Genomic DNA, 22,018 nt, shown 5'->3' with positions numbered 1-22,018 from the left:
ATTGCTTAATGGAATCGAACAGTCTTTGGGGTGGTCCTTAAGTATGTTTCCAAGTCATAATTGTCACGGGGAAACATCATGGAAATTTGTTGCTCCCGAGGAACTTTAGCTGTGGGAGACTGGCTATGGTCCTTTGCCCGAGATCTAGAATCTAACAAGTTCTTAATACAAGCGTAATTGCACCTATCTCGTTCGCAATTGACGACGTCGTATGGGCGTTTAAGAATGTGCAGATATCAAAATGCTCGTTTTACTTGTGCATCAAAAGCTCTACGAATCCATCAAATTATATTGCTTATGCACCATCAGCAGGACTAATAAAGTCTCAACCGTTTAATTCAAAATCCTCCAAGTGACTAATTTACGGCCTTGGCGTGAAACTGCCAATCTCCTAATTTACTCGAATAGGTCTTTAGGATTGTATGCCAAGTACCTGCACGCACGCCGCGTTGGGTAAGATTGCCGAGATGGTGGCGTCCGCTGCGAGACAAATTCGCAATCTGTACCGATGGGACGTTGTTATGCAGGCTATGTAAATAGGACAATCTCACGTCGTTCGGGCGATGGCTAGGGCAACACGATACGGCCCGGACATACTTGAAGGCTTGCGTATTGGTGTGCGATGATATGGCCTATGGAGTCTACGTAATTCCGGACAGTGATCGGGCCTCAGAATCGACGGGATTTTCAAGCGGCTGTGACGTTGTACAACCACACAACCATTCCTTTCCGGCGACTTGGCTGCTGACTTGGCTGCTGACTTGGAAATAGAATATGCGGGTGATATATTAATTCCCGGCCTTGCGCATATTATCTGAGTCTAGGGCTCTTGTTGGACTTAATGGCTACTTGCGTTTGATACACCTTCCGTCAGACATAGTTTATGCTGACCATGGCTAATCTGGAGACGTCAGTGCATATCGGCATCTGGTTCATGGTCGGGGTATCTCTCTTGGCCCTCGCGTTGAGACTCTATTGTCGACTGTCTAGGCGGCGGCCGTTATGGTAAATCTCGTGTATCGTAGATCAAATGTGGGATCGTTTCTAATGAGGTTTCTAGGTGGGATGACTTTGTTCTCGTGGGCGCTTGGGTGAGATATCTGTTAGACGAACAACCTTATGGAAGAACGGGTGCTAATCGCGATCTGATAGGTGATGGCAGCGATTGCTGGTGGTTTTATCAGCGCGTTCGCCTCCCCGGGCTCCGGAATTTCCATTGCGAGCGACGACAGGGTCATGACGTATTTCAACGTATGCTCCGTCTTCTGCGGACTCGCGTCGGCCTGGTCCAAGTCCTCGTTTGCTCTAACCCTGTTGCGTCTCGAGAGCGGCCGGGCGAGATATTTCCTCTGGTATGCTCTTGTAACGATTAATGCCTCGTACCTTTTATACGTAGTCACGGCTTGGAATAAGCCTTGTGGTGCCAAGGGCGGGGACGACCTGTACATTCCTGGGCCTTGTTGGAACTCTACTGCTAAGACGGCCGTTCCTCTTTCGGTGGTGGGTATGTTTGCCGGTTTCCTTCGCGCTTCCTCGCCTTGACTAGAGGGCTAAGATGGCTGGTCTAGTATATTCGGCGGCAATGGACTTTGCGCTCGCTTTCTTCCCCTGGAGGATTGTATGGAAAACTCAGATGGTGAGAAAGGAGAAGATAGGGGTTGCGCTAGCCATGAGCTTTGGCGTCCTGTATGTCTTAAATCTTCTGTGTTCTTATTTGCCTATGGTGCTCGCTGATGCCATTGGAACAGCGCCGGCGTGATAGCGATTAAGAGGGCCGCGAACATGACGGGAATGGACCCGATAGCATCATTCACTTACTTTTGTAAGCACCCTCCAGCCGCTTTGAGTACTAGACTTGTTGCTAATTAGTCGCGGCGGAGATGGGAGATGCGTTCAATGCGTTTATAACTTGGCTGAGCCGTGCGTAAGTATCGTAGCGCAATCGATCCCCAATTTGCGAGTTCTTGTCATAAGGGATAAGTCATCTCGTCCGCCCCGCCGTGCGACTACGCTTCCTGCTGCCTTTCGGAAAGGCTCGGGCACGAGGGGCGTGTCCAGGGAATGGAGATGGCCAGGTTTCGGCAGCGATAGAGATTCGGCAAAGGACTTGCGCAATTTTGCAATGGTAGAGGATGGGACCCATCAAGTGTGAGGATCGCCTGTCGACCCGTACGGGAATCTAGAATTGGTTTTCTGTAATAGCTAGGTGGCTCTGTAAGACGATTTACGCGATTGTTGCTTTTTCCTAGTACTCAATCAGACGGGAAAGGCTATTGAAATTTATCCGTATGAACTCTACTTCAGGACTGGGTATAAGAACGTACGTGCTGGAGTTAGGCGGCGGTTAGTCACCTGTATAAAAAGCTAACCTCCTCGTAAATGCTACGCGTCTCGGCGCCGTCTACCCTATATTCCAACGAAATCCTATCTACGTCGACGAAACCAAGATTTCTATAAAACGAAGCTGCTTCGAGAGTACTCTCTAAATACGCGGGAGCGCCATCTTTCCTCGAATGCTCTATGCCCCATCGGACCATCATCGTTGCTGCACCACGCCTCTGGTATGCGGGATCAGTCCCCATAAACAGAAGTCCTGAAGGCTGCTTAGTCGGTGACCCCTATCTCGTGAAAGGTGATGCGTAGACCAAATACTACTTACGATAACACGGTGTATCTCCTAAGGCGCGTGATTGAGCTGCCTCGGTCTTCTTTGCCCAATCGTTCAGAATGCCGAGGTTTGTTCCTGTTGGCCAAATCCACGGGGGCTCGATGTAGTCTTCGTCGAGTCGCACGGGGTGCGCCCACTTTGCAAACGCTATGACTTGCTCCTTTCGATGCTCGTGGGTCTGCTCGTTGTCGGCCGATATGGTGTTGCTGCTATGAAGTTCCAGGCTTGAATCGCGGACGACGAGGACGGTAGTTTTCGGGTCGTCGATGTCGGCAAGCGCTTTCATTTCGATGCTCTTCTTTAGAGCGTTCCGAACGGCCGGTGTGGGGAACTGTGCTAGGAGCATCGCGTTCGAGCCGAAAGCGGTCATGTGGATCTCGGCGATGCGAGCGGCGTCCGCGAGTTCGGCAACACTTAACAATGGCATTCTATACCTATCTATGTACTTTGTAGCGATATCGGAGTACCCTTACAGCAACATTTCTGCGGCGGTAATGAGATCAAAGTATTCAATCATGGCCAACGCTAATCCGTCGTTTCGGAATGGTGAACTACGAATTTCCTCGGGGATTTGGAGTGTTGTCAAAACCTATTAAGCGCATATATTATATTAACGAATTCTCAACCCCTGCAGCGACTAGAGGTATTCAATGTCTGGGGAATTACCGAGGCTCGTAACGTTAGACCCACTGGAGCTTAGGTTGCGATATCCACGAATCCGTAATGACTTCAAGATACATGAACATATACGTGGGCGCGTCTTTTAGTACCATCTCTACTATGAATGATACTTACATAGAAATCGCAATCCCTCTTTCATAGCGTTTCCTGGGATGAATCACTTCGCGCCGTTCTCTTACTCGAAATGGTGCCGACATTCTTAGAAGCCACTGCCGTCAAGGCTTTGGATTCTCACACGTACTCTGCAAACTGCGAATCGGAGTGGTGCGTAGGCTCTGGTTAGTATCACCACTTTTGCAGCATTGCCAATTCCGATTTAATCGATGTAACGTAGTACCCCATGGCGGCGTAGTGACATCAATCTTTCTTCGCGTCGCTGCGACTCATTTTCGCACGACTCTTGCAGCGCAGAATCAGCCGCACACGGTATCTCTACATGTCGAGTTTCTCCGCCGAACCCAGGAGGGCTCGGCTACTCTGGTGGTACGTGATGTCAAACTCGGCCGCCAGACGTCGACTATCCATATCGCTCTGTCGCAGGAGGGTCGCGAGGAGGTCGTAGGATATCTTACGCACTCGAACTTGGCTACCGAAACCGGGCTGTCACTCAAGACGTTGTGGTCGTTATACCCGTCGCCGCCGTTACGGCCGACTAGCTTCGCCGCGCTTCTCGAAAGCGGAAAGGACGCTAGCTGGGTTGAGCAGACGGACAAGCCGTTTGCGAAATTCCGCAAGGTATCTAACCGCGTGCGTACCTTTCTTCCGCGAGACGGTCAGGTCGTGCCGGGTCTAATCGATCAATGGGTGCGGCTTGAATCGGGAGAGAGGTTCACAAACGAGGGTCTGGGCTTTGTATCAGATCACTTCCCGTCTGTCGTCGATGGCTTATGGCGTAAGGAAAAGGGAGATGGTCGTCCGCCGGCCTTCTGGTATCCTACGGTAGCCCTAAATTTAGACGTCAAGAAGGCTTTGCCACCCGAGGGTGTCGAATGGCTATTCTCGCGTGTGCGGGCAAAGTGTATCAAGAATGGAAGGATGGATCTTGAAGTTGTCATCATGGACGAGACCGGGGAAGTTGTCGCGCTAAGTCATCACGTCGTCTTGATTGTAGGTGCGGAGAGAAACACGGCATCGCGGAGAAGAGTACAAACGAAAATTTAAGTTGGTCAGTTGATAGTCGATACCGAGGATGTATTAAACTATGAAGTTTTCGTAATACCTCTGCACAGTGCACACATACCATTTTGACCTAATCTTGCCAATAAGGTACCTAAACTTACACTAAGTACCTACGAATACAAGTAACCTTAAGCTAATACGTCAGGGTCCGCACGTGGCACACAGTACAATTTGGAGAATAGCAACTGTAATTTAAAGACATTGAATTGTCCAATCACAGCAGAATCTTCATCTTCGGTATCCCGGCAGGTTGCAGATTCCGTGAACCAGGGGTCTGCATACGGTTCCTGACATCTGCTGCCTTCATTGACCTAGCTGCCTACCTAGGTAGCGTTACCAATAATTCCCAAATTGCCATGTTACGAGTAAACTGACTACGAAAGTCGCGTCGATATTCTCGCATCAATATAGATTCTTTTGTCTTCTCGTTCTAACTTTCGTCGCTCGCTATAACTCTAAATCCACCAATGGCTGAAGCTGCCCCCGTTGCCGCAGCTCCCGCTCAGCCAGCCGCAAAGGATGTTCTACTCCTCGCCAAGGGTGTCTCTTTATCCCTAACAAGTAATTCGTTAATCGTCAAAGGTGTTTCATACCATCAAGCAGCGAGTCGCCTAGCTAGAGCTAACGTGTCTTCGTGGTGCTCTAGACAAAAACCAAACCAAGCGACACCGAAAGAAGCTCTGCGGCATTGCCGTGGGTAGTGCTCCTGCCGAATTTTTGATTCCTCTTTATAATGTCCTCTGGGCGGAGGTCGTCGCCGAACACTTGATCGTTGACTATGCGGACCCGATATCCAAGAAACACCTCCGCGCCGTCAAGTTGTCCTACGCGCTCGGCGAGACCGTCCCCGGTGTGGTAGACGCGTGGGTTGGCGTGGTTCTTGAACGGGCGTACGGGACGGCTCAGCGCAACAAGCGGGCCAAAGTATTGGTCAACCCGCATGCGGGACCCGGAGGTGCCGATAAGACGTGGGAACACGACGTAAAGCCGCTATTCGAGGCGGCTCGCATGTCGCTAGACGTGGTGCGGACAAAATTCTCGGGCGAGGCGGTCGGAATCTGCGAACGGCTCGATATCGATGCGTACGACATCGTAATCCCTTGCTCGGGTGATGGGTTGCCGTACGAGTGCATAAACGGCTTGGGGAAACGACCCGACGCGCGTAAAGCCTTGCGCCAGGTGGCTATAGCGCATATACCATGCGGCAGCGGAAACGCGATGAGTTGTAACTTGAACGGCACGCACCGGCCGAGCTTCGCGGCGCTCGCCATCGTCAAGGGGGTAAGAATGCCGATGGATCTGATGAGCGTTACGCAGGGGGATAAGCGGATGCTCAGCTTTCTGAGCCAGTCGGTCGGCATTATAGCGGAATGCGACTTGGGAACGGAAAACATGCGTTGGTTGGGCGCCGCGCGGTTTAACGTCGGCCTCGTGCAGAGGATATTCAGCAAGAAGCTGTACCCGTGCGACATATCGATGAAAGTAGAGATCCCGGAGAAGGCGGATATCAAAGCGCACTACAAGCGCGAGCGCAACGGATGCGACCATACTACGCGGAGGGAGAACGGCGTTACGAGGGAAGCATCGTTGGCGGGCGAGTCTACCTCGAGCGAGACGGATTCGGGAGAGGGTCTACCGCCGTTAAGATTCGGGACGGTAAATGACAAAATCCCCGACGACTGGGAGACGGCTTCGTATGACAAGCTCGGAAATTTCTATTGCGGAAATGTGAGTAGACGAACGTTTCCGTTATCTCGGTCTCTAACTCTAGACAGATGGCGTGGATGGCGCCGGATGCGAACTTCTTTACGGCGGCGTGCCCCAACGACGGGATGATGGATGTTGTGTTCAACGACGGCGATATCTCGGCGGCCAAGTATCTCGAGTTGCTAACGTCGGTCGAGAACGGTCGGTTGTTTGACAACCCTCACGTATCGTACCGGAAAGTTGTGGCCTATCGTTTCACACCTCGCAATCAGAAAGACGGCTACATTAGCATCGACGGCGAGCACGTCCCATTTGAGCCGTTCCAGGTTGAGATCCACCAAGGATTGGGCACCGTATTGTCGAAGAATGGGAGGTACGAAGCAGCCGGCCCGGCTGGCTGGGAGAAAGCCATTGTATAAACTTGAGGCGCGCGTACGGAAAAGAGCAACGAGCAGGTTGTTATGTGATACCCCCAGCGTAGAAGTAGATATGTAAATTAGTCTTTGAGCAATACGCGCACGACTTGTGCGGCGCCTTAGGTATGTTTATTAATATAGGACTTTAGTGGTCTTGAACAAAATGTTTCGATTCCCGAGGCAATGCGTTAACCCTGGATATGTCCATCCGCATAAACGCCCGAACTCCAAACCCTACCGCGTTCGCATTCCCGGCAGCGGATAAACCGAAGTTTGCGACTCAGTCGTCGAATCCGTCCCAGCTGTCCCCATCGCCCTTGTCAACATCCGTCTCTTCCTCCGACGAGGTAACTCTATTCCACGGTAACCTCTCGTCGGACAGAGATTCCTTAGCTCTAGATCGCACAGGTTGGCAAGTAGACTTGGATTGCACCTCCACGATAGTCCGCAACCTGTCCAGAAACGTGCCGCAGTCCTTGGCGCTCTCGTCGCCTTCGTTCGCCAGCAGCTCCAGTTTCTCTGCTTCGTCGACCCATATATCCAGCACGTGAAGTCGCAAGCCGACAGGCACTTTGGATAGGTCGCCCGTCTTTTCGAGGGGCCATTCCTCTAGCAGCCGAAGCATGCCGTCTGCGCGTGTACCGGCCAACTGCTCGCCTTTCTTCCCTTTCGTCCCGTCGCCCGCCCAAGCCAGACTAGCACCAAATACGCGCCTCACCAACAACAAGTATTTCTCCATGCGCAAAACGTCAATGGCAGTCCATTCGCGGGAGAGAGTAGCCCAGAAGGCGCGGAGGAACGGAATTACTACGGCGCACTCGTTATCGCTCGGCGTAGGAAGGGTAGCTAGGAGGCCGGCGAGATCGGCGCACAAGTTCTGCTGCGGGATGGGCCGATCGCACATCCATACGCTATAGAATAGACCTTTCCATAGTTTTAGATAATCGAGGTCTGTCAGCTTCCGGGCGGTGGTAGGCGCCGTAAGGAACGTGCGGAGGGTACCGAGGGCTGAGGTTCGTATTTTACGATCTTTTGTTGGTCAAATGTCAGCTTCTAGTGCCTCTATCGGGCTTGAGGGAAACAGGAACTAACCACTGGATGCAAGGTGTTTTATGAAGGGCATGTTCCGCTCGTCGGCTGCCATTGTGGTCGGAGTATAGGGTATTCGGCGTCTGCTAGGAGGTATCCTATAACACGATCGCGAGTGAGTTTGGCGTGAATTATTCTGCCGATCAATTTTTACCTATTGGCTGTGACGACATGGACGATAAAAAATGAAGCTGATAAAAGATAAAGGGAAAAAATAGTTGTCCCACCGTAGTGGAACGTGGGAGCTAAGTGGGGCCGGGACCTGAGTGTATTCCGTACCTAGGTACATTAGGTGCCTAGGTACATATATGCATGTACATGCAAGAAATCAATGCTATGCCCTGACAACATCATGTTCATGTTCTTTAATATTTCAGCATAGCCTATGGAGTTCAAGCACTTTAATGATTGCTTAATAGGTTTACCGATTCTCATAAACAGCGCATAAGATATCGTCAATTCATTAGAGTATCTAACGGGATGGGAACAGCCAAGCAGACGAACGCTTTACCTTCCCAACCCAGGGTCTACAGATGACTAGCAAATTTCAAAGAATGCCGACCACCAGTCCCCCAACTCCCAATCTTGACATATGCCTATTACCGGGGTAGCCGTTCAGAATCGCAGGCGTACAACAAAGTCGTAGTGATAAGGGTTATCATAGTAAGAACGAGAACCGCGAGGATCATCCCCGCCAAGCCGTGACAGTTACTCGCGAAATGATGTAGGTTGTTCGCCTCGAAGTATTGCCACCATTCCCAGACGTGTTGCACTGTCAGACTTGCCAGGATGATCATAGCGAGCATGAAGGCGCAGGATATGATTACTCTCAAGCCAGATCCGCAGGTAAACCCGGAGCGCTCGCGGCCGTACGAGTCGCGCCCAGTTCCGCAGCACAAGCCCAGCATCATGCTCAAGACCGAACACCAGAGAAAGATGGCCGAGATAAGGAGGTACGTGAACACAAGACGGGAATCGTTCAGCTGAGCCTCCATACCATGCTCCGTAAAGTATGGAGTTAGCTCATTGTGGACAAACGCGGCAAAGTACGAGTATCCACCTGCTTCGAGGCCTAAGAGGGTGATGGGAAAAGCGATGATACATGCCACAAAGCCGGCCCCCATAGTGCCAGACAGGTATGGTAATACCCGATAGGAGTATGGTAAGTTTATCGAATGGTAACCCAACGAAGGAACTCTAGGAGATAGGAAAGAGTTGCACTTGCAGATTGCGAAATGAGGTTGATGGGAATCGACGAGCTTCTCGAGACCGGGTGTCGCGAAGGGTTATGGCCAATATCGATATACTACGTGCTACAAACCAGAAGGTCTAGAAAAGTACGAGGTTTAAATAGAAATTAACGTAGGGTTAGTAGAGGTGTTGAAGGCGTGGATCGCAGAAGAGCATGACTCCTCTTGGTATAACGAGACAGCAGTACGGTGAATCCCTATTCGAGTCAGTCTCTAAAATTATGTTACCTCGTTACTTCATCCGAATAGTGGCATGGAATTATTTCAGTGATATACCATAATTTTGTCCATCTTTAAAGTGACAAGGTCTTCATTTCAATGACAGCGTTAACTACGAGATAGCTTTTAGAATACAGGTTAGTGAATAACGAGGGATTACTGGTCTACTTGAACTCCCCTCGGCCGTAAGACCTTGGTCACCAAACGTCAAAAGATAATAGCGACATCAGAAGAAGTCGCTAGGCAGCAGTCGTATATGAGGAGGGTATCCCCTGTGCTAAGAAGGAAAATAGATAAAATCACCATACTTTTTGATCTGCGCGCCCTTACAAAAGGTCGATCTTTACTAATACTTACCATATCGTATGTCTACTTGTAAAAACGAGCAAATGCTGCAAATGGGCTATACGTTGACCGGGATTGTCGCTAGCTATCCGTCTTTAGGAGTACTTCCACGTCAGTACTGGAGAAACAAGACTCAAATCTTCCATCGTTCTGCAGAATATGATCTTCTCGTTTGGAAGTTAAGTGGGCTGTTAATAGCAAACACGAGACCAGGAAGCTAGTACTCTACGCATCGACCTGCTACGGTTTACTTAAAGGAAATAGACCCGTCGTAGGTTTCGTATTTTAGAAAGTGCATGAGTTTGATATCCTTTCGGCTGAGCGTCTTGCAGAATTTCTTATGCTCTTTCTCGCTCCACGCCTTCGCTTGGCAGTCCTGTTTAGCAGTCAGTACGTTACCGAGCTCGTCCCTACCGAAATGGGATTCGAATGACCACGTACCCTGTTGCAGTAGTAGAAGAGCGTACATCTTGCGCAGGCGTTGACATTCACCTTTACGTCATCGCAACCGTGGCATTTCCGTTGGGTTCCTTCCGCGACCGTGTACTTGAGGACCTGTTCGTTCATCTTGATGACGTCTTTGAACCCGAGAGGAATGATCTACCGAGGTTAGCGTACGGGTAGCAATCCGATGCGTAGGTAAAAGGAACTCACTAGAACCTCGTCGGAGTCTTCGATTCTCACGCCGACGCTTCCGTCGAGGAATCGGTGAACTAACGGGTAGAAGATAGCAATGGTATTGCCCACCTTGAAGTCCTTTAGTAGACGGGGCATATCGTCTGGATCGTCGGGGTAGAATGCGACAACAAACCGATCACCCTTGTGATCCTTTGCTACGATACGCGGGCGGATCATAGTGTCGGCCTGGATAATATCTCCTAAGAGGCACCAGTGTTTGCGGTTTACACCAGCGGTTTCGCCATACTCGACAAGATACCGGTCGTCCCAGGCGTGCTCTAGCGGGCAGTCGCGAAAGGAAGGGAAAAATGCGCGGTCCTGGAAGGACTGAGGTTCGGCTTGCGTAGCCATTGGCCTAACCCAAGGTTTTGTATGATTTGGTATCCGTCGGACAGTTTACTTGATGCGCGTGCGTATTTGAGTAGTTGAACCTTGCCAGATCACTTCGACAAGCAGCCGATCGTTGAAGTCGTATGTAATGCGGGACGAGCGGTCAACCCGTTTGCCAGAAAGCACTGGCGGGATAAAACCCTTACCATTATAGTTATAGGTAGGTACTTAAGCTAGTCAGGGCATTAGCGGTGTGCTAATAATCTAGTGAAAACTTTATGTCAACCTCGAGATAGCCGAGACCTCGAGTCGTACAATACCTATCCTTGAATATTAAACTCGGATATATAAATAAACTCGGATCGCTTATCGTAATAACCAATTAAGAAACCCACATAACGTAATTCTACCTACGCGTCGGTCGCGTTGTCCACCTTATTTTTGTGTCCAACGATACCTATCCTAAGGAATCAGGGTGCGCTCTTTTCGTCAGGCCAAGCCATGGAATTTCCTGGCTATCGTCATAAGGCACTTGATTTTCGGTGAACCGTATTTTTGTCGCTGGCCCAAGATGGAAGAGTATACGCGGCCTCATTTCTTTTTTCACGGCGATGCGGTTAGTCGAATCCCCAATCGCAAAGAGATATTCACGCTAAACAGACGGAAATATTAGGGCGACGAAAAACTAGAAAGCGAGAAGCTACGTTGCCACTTCTGCCAGATCCGTTCGTTCGCGACGCATACTCGGTTCCCGATCACCATCATTAATACCGAGGATGATGCCGTGCTCGACCCCGATTTCCGTTTCATGGACAGGTCGGTTCTCGGAAAAGGTGTAGAACCAACTAAGAGAGAGTTCCTTACCGGTTGCGAGTGCGTCGATTCGGAGGACTGCCAATACAATACGTGCAATTGTCTTCAAGATGTCGAGGACGATAGTTCCGACGACGAAGACCTCTACGATACCTACGGTGCGAAACCTCACAAGAAAGTCTACGCATATCATAGCCACGGCGCTAGGGCGGGCCGACTACGTTCCAAGATCCTCGCATCGCGCGACCCCATCTACGAATGCCACGAGAGCTGCGCTTGCGGTCCGTACTGCCCAAACCGAGTCGTGGAAAGAGGTCGCCAGATCCCGTTGCAGATTTTTAGGACCAAGAACCGCGGCTGGGGCGTGCGAAGCACCGTGGACATTAAGAGAGGCCAGTTCATCGACAAGTATATGGGCGAGATCATTACCGCCGAAGAGGCCAACCGTCGGCGGGCGGAGTCGCACATTGCGCAGCGCAAAGACGTATACCTCTTCGCGCTCGATAAGTTCTCCGACCCGGACTCTTACGACGACCGCCTGCGCGGAGCCCCGTTAGAAGTAGACGGTGAGTTCATGTCCGGCCCGACCAGATTTGTCAATCACTCTTGCGAGCCGAACATGCGCATCTTTGCTCGGGTAGGGGACCATGCGGACAAGCATCTACACGACCTGGCATTGTTTGCGCTCAGAGACATACCCAGGGGCGAAGAGCTAACGTTTGATTATGTGGACGGGGTGGATGATTCAGAAAAAGATGCTCTAGATCCGGAGAAGCAGAAAGATATGACACGTTGTTTGTGTGGAAGCAAAGGTTGTAGAGGTTACCTCTGGTGACGATATAGGTATGACGAGGGCTACTAAGTATGCCGTTGGTGAGGTGAATAGTAAGTTACTACCTGCCTTATGCCGTTGGGTGTAGCACCCCGTTCACCGGTACGACTGGCTCGGGTTATTTACAAGATAGCCATCAGAGAAATACAAGATCAGACAATGACGAACATACCACGTGGCTACATATCACAAGAATACAGACATTCCAATGCAGTACATGTCACTCGTTTGCAAGATCCTACAAAATACCGAAATAATGCAATCAATTGATTGATGGATTAATATGAATTCCATGTGACAGGTTGACATGGTTGACATGGCTGCATGGTTGCTAATAATAATAAGGTTAGCGGGGAAATGCTTGGCGGTATCTCAGATCAATTCGTAATTTACCTAGTCCATTTGTCGATCCACCCCATATTTCGTTGCTGAGCCTCATCAATCAACCTATCCTTGAGCAACTACATACCTATCCCAAACCTCCGGCACGTAATCCCTCAGACTAGCGTCCGCCGACGATCGAGACCCGAATCGCCCTTCGAAGATTATCGCAGCTAGAAAGAGAAAAGACAATGCGTTGAAACGGTCATCTTCGCCCGGTGTGTCCTATCACTGTCCAAAGTGGGCACCAGTTCCCAAAAGCGCACAATGGTACTGTCGCTGAAAATGCACTTCTTCTACTATTATCCCCGCGTAGTCCGACAATCCCCGAAAGCTTTCTAAGAAGCGCGTATGGTGGTTTCAAGAAAGCGCCACCAGCCATGTCTTCTCGATCTTTGGCTAACGATTGGTTTCTTAGGGTTGCTGCTTCTCAAGGCCCGCCGGCCCCAACGCCCCTTATCCGGGTGGCAGCGCCGCATCACCCTCTGCGCGCGCCATCAATTCCCCGCCGTTGCACCCCTCGGCTACAGACGACAGTCAGCCGGTTTCGCGTGCCGACTCCCGCTCTCACCAACCAGCACAGTCGCCTCATCCGCAGCAGTCGCATACCCATTCCCACCATAGGCGTAGCTGTCGGCGGCCGCTGTCGCAACATATAGACAAGCCCCTGCGGCGACACGAGTGGGTCGCGCGCGATCGGTCATGGACCCGTTCCCAGTTAGATACGGAGCGAGCCGACTTTTTCGATACGCGAGTCACCGGGCGCGCTGAGGTGTGGCAGGTCTTGAAGGCGGCGCTAGAAGTTCTATGGGAGGCGGATTTGGTTCGCGCGACTGGCGGCGAGCGGGAAGACGATGACGGGACAGATGGGATAGCCACGGCGCAGAGCATGCTGAAGGCAGCCGAAGTCACCCTACCCACAGGCGACTTATCGAACGGGGTGTACGATTCGCTAGGAAATTACTACGCGTTGCCGGAATGGATCGTGTGCGATCCCGTGAATGTGACCGAAGAAAACGGCGCTCAGAGAAACAATGGCGACGCGAGGCGGAAAGGAGACGGCGAGTTGGCTGGCGAGGAAGATAGCGAAGAGGAGTTGGACGAAGATGAAGCTTTGCGACGGAGGGAGGAGAAGGGGAAAGGTGTCGCTAATATCAAGAACATGGTCAAAGTTCGTGCTAGACTTAGCGAGAATTTACCAGATGTGGTCATTAGTGTTGGTGTTGATGAAAGCGTGAGAGTTTTTGCTAAGAGGGTAGCCGAAGAATCCGGGGTAAGTCGTTCCTCTTTCTGTCGTAAGTGTGGCTTCTAACAATCTAGCATAGCTACCTTCCACAAGACGCGTCCGCGTAGCCTACATGGGCAAAATCCTTAAGGAGAACTCGTCGCTGCAGAGCCAGGGCTGGAAGAAGGGCCATGTAGTAAACGCTCTAGTGTTCAACCGGTAGCGACAGGTACCGGCGCTGTGCTGTCCTATACGTACTCACACCACCAACGCTCATCCACCTCCGTGGATCCGAATCCGCAATGCCTAATTTGGATTCCAAATACCCATTGTTGGAGCGTCAATCCTTGGATTCTCCTGACGTTTATGTTCCTTACTTTACCACTATTCTACATCGGATTCTGGATAATACCCCAATATTTTGTGCCTAACTGTGTTGGCATGTGGTGGGCTGTTGGAGTTTGGTGTAATTATAACGAATCCTTCGAATTGATAAGGGTAACGGGGCTTTGTTTGGGAAAGCTAATACCTACTGTCAAGACTCGAGTTGGAGTCGAGTACTGCGATATATATAATGCATCTTAATTGTGACTGATGTCCATTCATCGCAACATGTCTACTTGACGCAATTATGTTACGCTTATCCCCGCGAATCGGAATCATCAATGAAGTAGCGATAGGGATCTAATCATAACTATGGGATTGATCCGCGCAGTTACGTCTGAGACTGCGTATGCCAATGTGGTTGATTGAAGTGGCCTGGTTTATTTTAGAAATTACCAGTAGCTGACTGGTTGCTATTCCGCCTTTCCGGCATTTTCGATATCATCCACAATGTTGGCTGTAGTTACCAGGGCAGTTCAGCATCGAGCCACTTTATGGTATATGGAACGTAAAATTTGCATTGAAAGATATAGGACTTGAAAGCAAGTTTTAAGAGTGTCAAATGTATACCTCGCATGTCATCATATCTCGCTGGAGCAAGGTGGGCTATATATGTTATTACCCGGCAACCGGGATTTATGATAAGACAGACCCTATTTCTATTTTGATCTATTCTAGACCCCAAGAGATCTAAGTAAGCGGGTCTTTACCAGGTTTTCGGAATATGATTCTATGTAGTTAATATGGCTAAAGTCGTTCGGGTCGTGATCTAGAGCTCGAATCCTAGAATATCGGAGGAATACCATGTATAGAAACCAATCAATCAAGTCGCTTGTCCATTTGTATATTACTAGTGGCGCCATTATACGGTGATTACACTGACGAGAGTGCTGGGGGCGTAAATATAAAGGTGTCTGGTGTTGTAAGCCAACGTTTGTATATCCATACTATAAGTTTGGCTGATACCATATAGACCTCTTGAAAGCCAACGTTGCTTTAAAGGTTATCCAACGATAACATGCGTCTCGCCGGTCCATTTATACTATTCTTCGCGGCCTGCTCCACAGCTGCGCCGCAGAAGCTTATGACGTTTCCCGACGCTTCGGAAGCTCCGTTCTCACCACCAACTATACAGTCCGTCTCCTTTTCCGGCAATGGCTGCCCTCAAGATGGCGGAAAGAAGCAGGTTTCGGGCGGGTGGCAACACTTTGCGTTTACCCTCCCGGACTTCGCGGCTTCTTACGGCGGAAGCAAACCGAAGTCTGTCAATTGTCAAGCTCACATGAAGGAGGTGAACCCGGCTGGCAAGTTGCGCTGAAAGACGTTTGGACTAGGGGCCACATAGAGTTGGAACCAGAAGTGAAATTGACGCAATACATCACCACGTACTATAGCCAAAATGCGGCAAATACGGTACGCGGCGTACTTCTCAACCCTGACTCCTTTGCTATTTTATGTCGAGACTAATGCAATGTTCGATTTTAGATCTCTACGGCACAAACCGTGACGAGCCCTTCAAACTCGAGCCTCGCTCGTGATATTACGATCCACGCGAGTATCCCGAAAGAAAGCGCTATTTGGTCTCCGTGTACAAGATCGCTTCGCCGAATAGCGCCTCGTACGGGTATTTTGGCGGAGGAAAGAATTCAACTGTCAGCGAGAAATGGGCCTGGACATGGAGACGGTGTTAGCTGAGATGAGGTACTAAAAAGCAAATATGTTATATGGTTTTGGTCCGGTAAAATTATAAAACCGTCATAGAGCTGAGTACCCATCCAGATTGGCCGGGACCTCTCTTGGAATAGGACGTGATTTAGGTGAGCTTGCTAGTCTATCCGTGTACATATCTAGCCAAGCCGATACGTTGGAACCCTTCACGTAATACATAGGAGAATACTGCTATACCCTACCTATACTAGAGAGACAGGCGAATCCAATATCTAGAGTTGCAACGGTCTCCAACTTATCCTTAGAGGCAAATTGCCCAGACTACTGATACTTGCCCAATGGAGAATCCGGGATATTGATTACCTAGGTAGTTTTGAATTCGTAAACATATAGATCTAGGAACTGCAGACTGGGAGAATTATGGAGAGATTGGCTCGTATGATCCATCGGCGGTTCCAGTCGATTCTTGGAAGATTACTCCTGGTAAACTTGCTCAAACCTACTCTCGCCTATAATACGTACAGCACACGAATAGGAAACATTGATGTATATAACCCTTGAGTTAGCTAGGTAACTATTTACTACCCTCTATAACTGTTGATGGGCTTATGAATACTCAAAGGGGAAATATGAAGCATCGAGTTGTCTACGCGAGCCTACCTCGGACTATCTCCCTTACAGCTGAGATAGTACTTGTCTTGATCACTATGTTACTGATGTGTCTTGCATACCTAGAGAAGCTCAGAAAAGCGTCGTCGTGGGAAGTCGGCGGTCAAAACAGTTGGAATTCCAGATCTCAACAACAGTGAGTCTCAATATTCCAAGACATTACTTCAAACTGACTAGGTATTAGGAGACTAAGCGAATCTAATCTGGCGATTTCTGTGCTTGCTACGGTTACATGTATGGCCCGGCTTATGTTGGCCTATTTCAACACTGTCACTGCCTACTCGTGTCTGTTTGACACTCTGGATGATATAATGTTGTCGGGTTTCTGGATTTACAGTGTTGCCGCACAATGCTCCAACGATCTCACACGCCCAGATCATCTCATAGTAACACCCTGGCATATAGAGAGCTGTGGTACATTGAATTCGATGATAGTTGGAGATTGCCTACTTCCTAGGACCTGCTTCCTCTTCTCGGTTCTGTCGCTGTGAGTTCGTTACCAAATATTTTCCGACGAATGCTAAACCAAACTGAACGTTACAATACCCTAGGTCATTCTTCTTTGTACGGTCTGTTTTTTCTATCCTTCGTCTAGCCTATTATTGGGGACACTTTGAAATAGTTTGCGACGCGGAAACAAAATACGTACCAGTCTAGGGAAAAAGGAAAGTTGAACTAGGAATTGGTCATACGAGAATAGAATGGTAGGATTCATAAAGTAGGACAACATAGCAGAATGTTTCATAATATCAACGAAATACTAATAGGAGTATTACTGGAGGTTTACGGCGTTGCTTAGAACTCTGGCGTTCCCTGCCCATGAACTGTTAGAGCAATTCAGGACATTATAAATTTCTTTTCCCGTAAATCAGTAAATGAACACGATCGTTACGTTTAGTTACCCAATGAACGTCCCTCTATAACATCAAAGTAAATCCTGTGTCTATCTGCCAAGCAAAACACCAAGCTTTGCCCGGTCGTGTCAAACTGCTCACGAGCAAGTTATTAATCTTGCAGCTGAGCATGTACCTTTACCGCAAACCGCTATTGATGAATCTTTCCGACACATCACAACGTGGGCGAAATTGTACCCGCACCTAGTATCCCTGCAAAGGTCCGTTGCAGATGTAGGGTGGCTGTTACGTTCACCCCCCTCTAGCTCCCATTAAGTCCTTACGTCGTGATTCCAGAGTCAATATGTACTCAACGCGAGAATATATGAGACAAATATCTGTATTAAGTGTGAACTGATTGGCTGTTTGTACGGAACTAGCCCATTATGCGACTAGGGATAACCTTGAACCTTTTCTGTAGGCCTACTGGCTCCCATTAGCCCCTCGGCAGCAAGACGGAACTCGAACGAGGCAAGAAGACTGTATTACATAAATCGCAGTGTCCTACAGGAACTATTTTGCAATCATGTCGCTTTTTCCCCGACGCCCAAACTGAACTACGTGTCTGCTTTGAAATCGGATAGGAAATATGGACCACGGGCATATGTCAGGGACACCATGGCTGGACCAGCCAGTAATGCTTCACTCGTCTCGCGAGGACACGTGCAAGCTTACACCGGCGCAATGTGAATATCGCGGTGGCTACTGGAGATATTGGTATGTTCCGTATACTTTCGTCACGTATCACGTTTCGATCGGCTAAGTTGAGTTCTCAGGTACCATGCAGATCATGTATATGCTCTCGGGACGATCTACTTCTTCGTGGCGGTCGTTGGCGTTTGCTTTATTGGATTTTACGCCCAACGACTTGCTCCTACGTCTCTTAGAGAAAAGACGTGGTGGCGGAAGCTAATAGCTAGCTTTCGATTTCTATCATATCGCCGCTACGATGTTTCTGCAATACGATGGCATACTCCGGCTTTAGGAATTATCTTCCTGCTGATTTCCGGCGCCGTTTTCTTCTTGTGTAAGTCCACATCCGTTATGAAGGCTATCACGAACCTCTCGACTTACCGGCTGATACGTATTTGAGTAGCGATGACGCTAGGTCCAAAGCCGTATTACTGGCCAAACACGCGAACGCTTAGTTATGGAAGTTCGCCTCCTATCGCGACTAGAACCGGTTGGATGGCTCTGGCCTGTTTACCATTCATGATGATCCTTCCGACTAAATCCAACCTGATCGCTTCCTTGACAGGGGTTTCTCACGAGCGTCTTATCATATTCCACAACTGGGTCGGATGGGCTATGTTCGCCCTCGCTCTTGTACATACCTTTCCGTTCATCGTCTTTCATATCTGGAAAGGAGACATGGTCACCGTGTGGAATACCAGCGTTGTATACTGGACAGGAGTTGTCGCATTGATCGCACAAGCCTATCTACAAGTCTTTTCACTCCGGTTTATCAGGTAAGCTGTTTGTTCTGAACGGTAAATGGTTGAGGCTCATGAGAAATAGGGATCGATTCTACGAATTCTTCAAATTAACGCATTATTTAGCAGCGGCAATATTTGTGGTGTTCTTCTTTCTTCACTGCGACTTTCGGTTGAGTTCCTGGTGAGTTCGCCTAAGCTTGTTGGCTTGTTGCGAAGAGCTAATTGATCTCACCATTTTAGGGATTACTTCATCGCGACCGGAGTCCTCTACACGCTCTCTTTCCTCTACCCTCAAATTCGCACCTACTTCGAATTCGGAGTATCCAATCGTGCTAGCTTCACTATGGTTTCGGATCTAGCTTTGAAGGTGACGATTCCTATCGATACAACGTGGCGGCCGGGTCAGCATATGTTCCTTCGTTTCGTTCATATGGGAATGCACGCCTTTACGGCTCACCCCTTTACTATATGCAGTTTACCTGTTGTAGGAGAGAGTGGCGGACAGTCAAAGCTCATATTTTACGTACAACCTAGAGGTGGGCTCACAGGTCGTTTAGCCAAGGCTGCTGCGTTGCGACCGGGTTTCAGCGTTCCGGTTTTGCTAGATGGGCCGTACGGAGGGGTTCAAGGAAGATCCCTATCCACGTACGATTATAACCTCGTCATCGCTTGTGGCGCCGGTGCTGGCCTCTCCCTACCGTTCGTGCTGGAAAGTCTTCTTCGGTCGGCTTGGAATCAACGTGCTGGCAATAAGAAGCCTTGCACAAAGATACAAGTTGTTATGGCCACAAGGGATACGCAGCTACCGCGGTGGTACGAGGAGGCAATAGTACAACATCTAGAGGAGAACGGCGTCGATATGGTACCTGACGATATCGACATCTCCATATACCAAACTGGGAGGCTCGAGTCTAAAAGCAACAGCACGGTTAAAGACCCCGAATTGTCTGACGAGAAGCTTAGTGGAAACTCTCCGGTGGTCAGACGCCTACCTATTAATGTATTTTCCGGGCGTCCGGATATCACGACTATAATAAGGGATGCTACTAGCCAGTCGGGGCTTTCTGTTGGCATAGCTGCTTGTGGTCCTCGGGAAGTCTTGAAAATTGTGCAAGACGAGGCAGCAGCCGCCCAGTTACGAATTATGAGCTCGAAGTCTAGCGCACGCGAGGTTTACTTGCATTCTGAAATATTCTCGTAAGTCTTATATCACTCAAAATCGTCTGCGCGTACTAATCTATTTGCCTATCTAGATGGTAATAGCCTTTGCCCGTTAGCAACCATACAGAGGCCGTCTCGTTTGTGCAACGAGTACGAACCTATTTCCTAAAATTCGATACCAAATAGCCGTAAATATCATCCAGATAATATGTTCAAATAGAATAAGCTCGCTATAGGCTTTGTACAAACGGAATGATGCCGAGTTATTATCTTAACAGCCAATCCACAAGTGTATATGGGTATGTTTATTGCCCTTGATAATCTGTAATGTTACGAATGATATCCCGTATCCAATTACTTCCGTATCAAGAGCTGTCATCTAGTCGAGATAAAACTAAAACTTCAAGTAGTGCGTTCCTTGACCTTGTCATAGGTACATCAGAGAAAGGGGGTGGGTATAGTAACAACACCAGCCAGCCCTCTAATCCATGCTCGGGTCCGGGCGGGATGAGAGAGTTTGAGCAGATTTTAATCCCATATTTTCCAGAAGCAGTTAGGCAATCATCATAGCAGGAAATCTGACCCACGGTCCTGGATACTTTATGAGCCTCTAATAATAAAGTACGCAACCTCTAACACCATGTGATTATGTGATACCGATGGCAAGTCGTATGAGAAGGGGCACAGAATCCAATGAATACCATCATTCGCCCGTATTACACCGGACCCCCAAACGCTGCTAACGCTTAACCATACCACCCCATATGCTTGGAGATGAATCTTATAGATACATCTTGATACCTGAGCAAGTATCTATTCGCTCAATTTGGAGAATCCTTAGTTGGTATCAGTAGCGTCCGTATTTTGGAACCTCTAACGTCTCCGGAATATCACCGATATCAATCGTTGATTTGTTGTATGAAATAGGTCCGTCTTATCCCGCACCATAGACAAGACTACGTTACCATTCAATCTCAAATAGCTTGTTAACGTTCACGTCCTTTTATGCTTGCATACAGTTTACTAACTAATCAACCCTAAAGTTTTATTCCTAAATACCTTTCTCGTTGTCGTTTGAATATTGCCAGTGTTTAGGTATATCAGTTCCCGGGAACCAAAATGGATCACGACGACATGACAATGACGACCCCCGCGGCCACGACTGGTACGATGACAATGACGAGCGGGAACTCGATGCCGTCGTCTACCGACGGGATGGATATGGGAATGGACATGGGCGGGTCGTCTATGATGTCCTCGGCGGAGATGGCGATGGTATTCTTTCAGAGCGTTACAACTCCTCTCTATTCAATCGCGTGGACCCCTCAGGGACAGGGCTCTTACGCCGGCACTTGTATCTTTCTAATTGTGCTTGCTCTGCTGCACCGCATTCTAATCGCGCTGAGATCTATCATCTTCGACTCAAATCCGGGACTCCATCGTCATAGCAAAGCTATCTCATCTTCTGATTCGGACGATTACCCGGGTAGTAGAAGCGACTTGGAGTTAATGGGTGGTCAATTCAGGACCCAGTGGAATAGTCACCCGTTCAAGGTTGCCACTGAGACGTTTCGTGCCTTGCTCGAGGTCGTAATTGGAGGTATCGGATACTTGCTGTAAGCCATCCTTTTTATACGGCCTATTTCCAATCAATGTGTCTAATTACCCTTACAGTATGTTAGCAGTGATGACTATGAACGTGGGATATTTTCTGTCTGTTCTTGGAGGCATCTTCCTTGGCACCTTCGTCGCTGGTCGGTTTGGTGCTGGTGACAACCATCATTGATCCCAGAGGCCTCATACTATTATTTGGTCCCTAGGGAAACGCTAGGTTAGAAGAACATGAAAGAATCGAAGGGGAGTTTCACACAGGTTTCATTTGAGTATGGTTTGGTTTGCCTTCGACGGTAACTATTCAAAACCTACAAGGTTATAACTGTGCTGGCCCTGAGCGGTCCACATAGCACTACTTACTGAACTCGTCATTCCTTGAA

General features: G+C 49.0%; 13 protein-coding genes across 13 annotated transcripts; 9 read left to right on the top strand and 4 right to left on the bottom strand.

The window, feature by feature from the left end:
- Positions 1-892: 892 nt before the first annotated feature.
- Positions 893-2,152, top strand: F4817DRAFT_311899 (uncharacterized protein; the record flags this gene model as incomplete). The annotated part of the gene is made up of 6 exons (XM_049300058.1): positions 893-1,005; positions 1,061-1,091; positions 1,153-1,504; positions 1,569-1,686; positions 1,749-1,822; positions 1,881-2,152. The coding sequence occupies 6 exons, from the start codon at positions 893-895 to the stop codon at positions 2,150-2,152; spliced, it is 960 nt and encodes a 319-aa protein (XP_049163378.1).
- A 72-nt stretch (positions 2,153-2,224) lies between these two features.
- On the bottom strand, positions 2,225-3,095 carry F4817DRAFT_311898 (putative GNAT family acetyltransferase; the record flags this gene model as incomplete). The annotated part of the gene is made up of 3 exons (XM_049300057.1): positions 2,225-2,245; positions 2,370-2,593; positions 2,660-3,095. 3 exons carry the CDS (start codon positions 3,093-3,095, stop codon positions 2,225-2,227), a joined length of 681 nt encoding a protein of 226 aa, XP_049163377.1.
- Positions 3,096-3,533: 438 nt separating this feature from the next.
- Positions 3,534-4,510, top strand: F4817DRAFT_356103 (thioesterase-like superfamily-domain-containing protein; the record flags this gene model as incomplete). The annotated part of the gene is made up of 2 exons (XM_049305749.1): positions 3,534-3,627; positions 3,684-4,510. The coding sequence occupies 2 exons, from the start codon at positions 3,534-3,536 to the stop codon at positions 4,508-4,510; spliced, it is 921 nt and encodes a 306-aa protein (XP_049163376.1).
- Positions 4,511-4,736: 226 nt separating this feature from the next.
- F4817DRAFT_325084 (sphingoid long chain base kinase 4) lies at positions 4,737-6,728 on the top strand. The gene is made up of 3 exons (XM_049301722.1): positions 4,737-5,110; positions 5,175-6,256; positions 6,304-6,728. Exons 1-3 carry the CDS (start codon positions 4,996-4,998, stop codon positions 6,652-6,654), a joined length of 1,548 nt encoding a protein of 515 aa, XP_049163375.1. The 5' UTR covers positions 4,737-4,995; the 3' UTR covers positions 6,655-6,728.
- On the bottom strand, positions 6,648-7,958 carry F4817DRAFT_137306 (uncharacterized protein). Its single transcript, XM_049297831.1, has 2 exons — positions 7,744-7,958; positions 6,648-7,680 (listed from the first exon to the last, which is right to left on the bottom strand). Exons 1-2 carry the CDS (start codon positions 7,793-7,795, stop codon positions 6,932-6,934), a joined length of 801 nt encoding a protein of 266 aa, XP_049163374.1. The 5' UTR covers positions 7,796-7,958; the 3' UTR covers positions 6,648-6,931.
- Positions 7,939-9,248, bottom strand: F4817DRAFT_325080 (uncharacterized protein). Its single transcript, XM_049301721.1, has one exon. It carries the CDS (start codon positions 8,862-8,864, stop codon positions 8,340-8,342), a length of 525 nt encoding a protein of 174 aa, XP_049163373.1. The 5' UTR covers positions 8,865-9,248; the 3' UTR covers positions 7,939-8,339.
- A 7-nt stretch (positions 9,249-9,255) lies between these two features.
- F4817DRAFT_325079 (uncharacterized protein) lies at positions 9,256-10,974 on the bottom strand. The gene is made up of 3 exons (XM_049301720.1): positions 10,209-10,974; positions 9,996-10,154; positions 9,256-9,930 (listed from the first exon to the last, which is right to left on the bottom strand). The coding sequence occupies exons 1-3, from the start codon at positions 10,581-10,583 to the stop codon at positions 9,802-9,804; spliced, it is 663 nt and encodes a 220-aa protein (XP_049163372.1). The 5' UTR covers positions 10,584-10,974; the 3' UTR covers positions 9,256-9,801.
- Positions 10,872-12,459, top strand: F4817DRAFT_137200 (SET domain-containing protein). The gene is made up of 2 exons (XM_049297830.1): positions 10,872-11,178; positions 11,236-12,459. Exons 1-2 carry the CDS (start codon positions 11,134-11,136, stop codon positions 12,208-12,210), a joined length of 1,020 nt encoding a protein of 339 aa, XP_049163371.1. The 5' UTR covers positions 10,872-11,133; the 3' UTR covers positions 12,211-12,459.
- F4817DRAFT_325077 (uncharacterized protein) lies at positions 12,434-14,430 on the top strand. The gene is made up of 3 exons (XM_049301719.1): positions 12,434-12,858; positions 13,007-13,861; positions 13,914-14,430. The coding sequence occupies exons 1-3, from the start codon at positions 12,856-12,858 to the stop codon at positions 14,034-14,036; spliced, it is 981 nt and encodes a 326-aa protein (XP_049163370.1). The 5' UTR covers positions 12,434-12,855; the 3' UTR covers positions 14,037-14,430.
- Positions 14,431-14,832: 402 nt separating this feature from the next.
- On the top strand, positions 14,833-16,092 carry F4817DRAFT_325074 (uncharacterized protein). The gene has a single exon (XM_049301718.1). The coding sequence runs from the start codon at positions 15,216-15,218 to the stop codon at positions 15,513-15,515; it is 300 nt and encodes a 99-aa protein (XP_049163369.1). The 5' UTR covers positions 14,833-15,215; the 3' UTR covers positions 15,516-16,092.
- Positions 16,093-16,449: 357 nt separating this feature from the next.
- F4817DRAFT_325071 (uncharacterized protein) lies at positions 16,450-17,570 on the top strand. Its single transcript, XM_049301717.1, has 2 exons — positions 16,450-16,670; positions 16,719-17,570. The coding sequence occupies exons 1-2, from the start codon at positions 16,474-16,476 to the stop codon at positions 17,023-17,025; spliced, it is 504 nt and encodes a 167-aa protein (XP_049163368.1). The 5' UTR covers positions 16,450-16,473; the 3' UTR covers positions 17,026-17,570.
- A 446-nt stretch (positions 17,571-18,016) lies between these two features.
- Positions 18,017-20,064, top strand: F4817DRAFT_311890 (ferric reductase like transmembrane component-domain-containing protein; the record flags this gene model as incomplete). The annotated part of the gene is made up of 5 exons (XM_049300056.1): positions 18,017-18,144; positions 18,204-18,454; positions 18,524-18,896; positions 18,946-19,044; positions 19,104-20,064. The coding sequence occupies 5 exons, from the start codon at positions 18,017-18,019 to the stop codon at positions 20,062-20,064; spliced, it is 1,812 nt and encodes a 603-aa protein (XP_049163367.1).
- Positions 20,065-21,296: 1,232 nt separating this feature from the next.
- F4817DRAFT_356098 (Ctr copper transporter) lies at positions 21,297-21,810 on the top strand (the record flags this gene model as incomplete). The annotated part of the gene is made up of 2 exons (XM_049305748.1): positions 21,297-21,640; positions 21,699-21,810. The coding sequence occupies 2 exons, from the start codon at positions 21,297-21,299 to the stop codon at positions 21,808-21,810; spliced, it is 456 nt and encodes a 151-aa protein (XP_049163366.1).
- Between the last annotated feature and the right edge of the window lie 208 nt (positions 21,811-22,018).

Source organism: Daldinia loculata (genome assembly GCF_022478755.1).
Source record: "Daldinia loculata strain CBS 113971 unplaced genomic scaffold F4817scaffold_3, whole genome shotgun sequence".
Lineage (NCBI taxonomy): Eukaryota > Fungi > Ascomycota > Sordariomycetes > Xylariales > Hypoxylaceae > Daldinia > Daldinia loculata.
This window is presented reverse-complemented; position numbering and strand designations above follow the sequence as displayed.

Excerpts from the sequence above, each read along its gene's own strand:
- F4817DRAFT_325084 (XM_049301722.1), top strand. The coding sequence starts at position 4,996 with ATGGCTGAAGCTGCCCCCGTTGCCGCAGCTCCCGCTCAGCCAGCCGCA. Across the intron at positions 5,111-5,174 it reads TAATTCGTTAATCGTCAAAG|ACAAAAACCAAACCAAGCGA; the intron begins GTGTTTCATACC and ends GTGGTGCTCTAG. Across the intron at positions 6,257-6,303 it reads GAAATTTCTATTGCGGAAAT|ATGGCGTGGATGGCGCCGGA; the intron begins GTGAGTAGACGA and ends AACTCTAGACAG.
- F4817DRAFT_137306 (XM_049297831.1), bottom strand. The coding sequence starts at position 7,795 with ATGGCAGCCGACGAGCGGAACATGCCCTTCATAAAACACCTTGCATCC. Across the intron at positions 7,681-7,743 it reads AAAACACCTTGCATCCAGTG|ATCGTAAAATACGAACCTCA; the intron begins GTTAGTTCCTGT and ends GACCAACAAAAG.
- F4817DRAFT_325080 (XM_049301721.1), bottom strand. The coding sequence starts at position 8,864 with ATGGGGGCCGGCTTTGTGGCATGTATCATCGCTTTTCCCATCACCCTC.
- F4817DRAFT_325079 (XM_049301720.1), bottom strand. The coding sequence starts at position 10,583 with ATGGCTACGCAAGCCGAACCTCAGTCCTTCCAGGACCGCGCATTTTTC. Across the intron at positions 10,155-10,208 it reads AAGACTCCGACGAGGTTCTA|ATCATTCCTCTCGGGTTCAA; the intron begins GTGAGTTCCTTT and ends TAACCTCGGTAG. Across the intron at positions 9,931-9,995 it reads TCTTCTACTACTGCAACAGG|GACTGCCAAGCGAAGGCGTG; the intron begins GTACGTGGTCAT and ends ACTGCTAAACAG.
- F4817DRAFT_137200 (XM_049297830.1), top strand. The coding sequence starts at position 11,134 with ATGGAAGAGTATACGCGGCCTCATTTCTTTTTTCACGGCGATGCG. Across the intron at positions 11,179-11,235 it reads TCTTTTTTCACGGCGATGCG|GGCGACGAAAAACTAGAAAG; the intron begins GTTAGTCGAATC and ends CGGAAATATTAG.
- F4817DRAFT_325077 (XM_049301719.1), top strand. Across the intron at positions 13,862-13,913 it reads GGGTAGCCGAAGAATCCGGG|CTACCTTCCACAAGACGCGT; the intron begins GTAAGTCGTTCC and ends AATCTAGCATAG.
- F4817DRAFT_325074 (XM_049301718.1), top strand. The coding sequence starts at position 15,216 with ATGCGTCTCGCCGGTCCATTTATACTATTCTTCGCGGCCTGCTCCACA.
- F4817DRAFT_325071 (XM_049301717.1), top strand. The coding sequence starts at position 16,474 with ATGAATACTCAAAGGGGAAATATGAAGCATCGAGTTGTCTACGCGAGC. Across the intron at positions 16,671-16,718 it reads AATTCCAGATCTCAACAACA|GAGACTAAGCGAATCTAATC; the intron begins GTGAGTCTCAAT and ends ACTAGGTATTAG.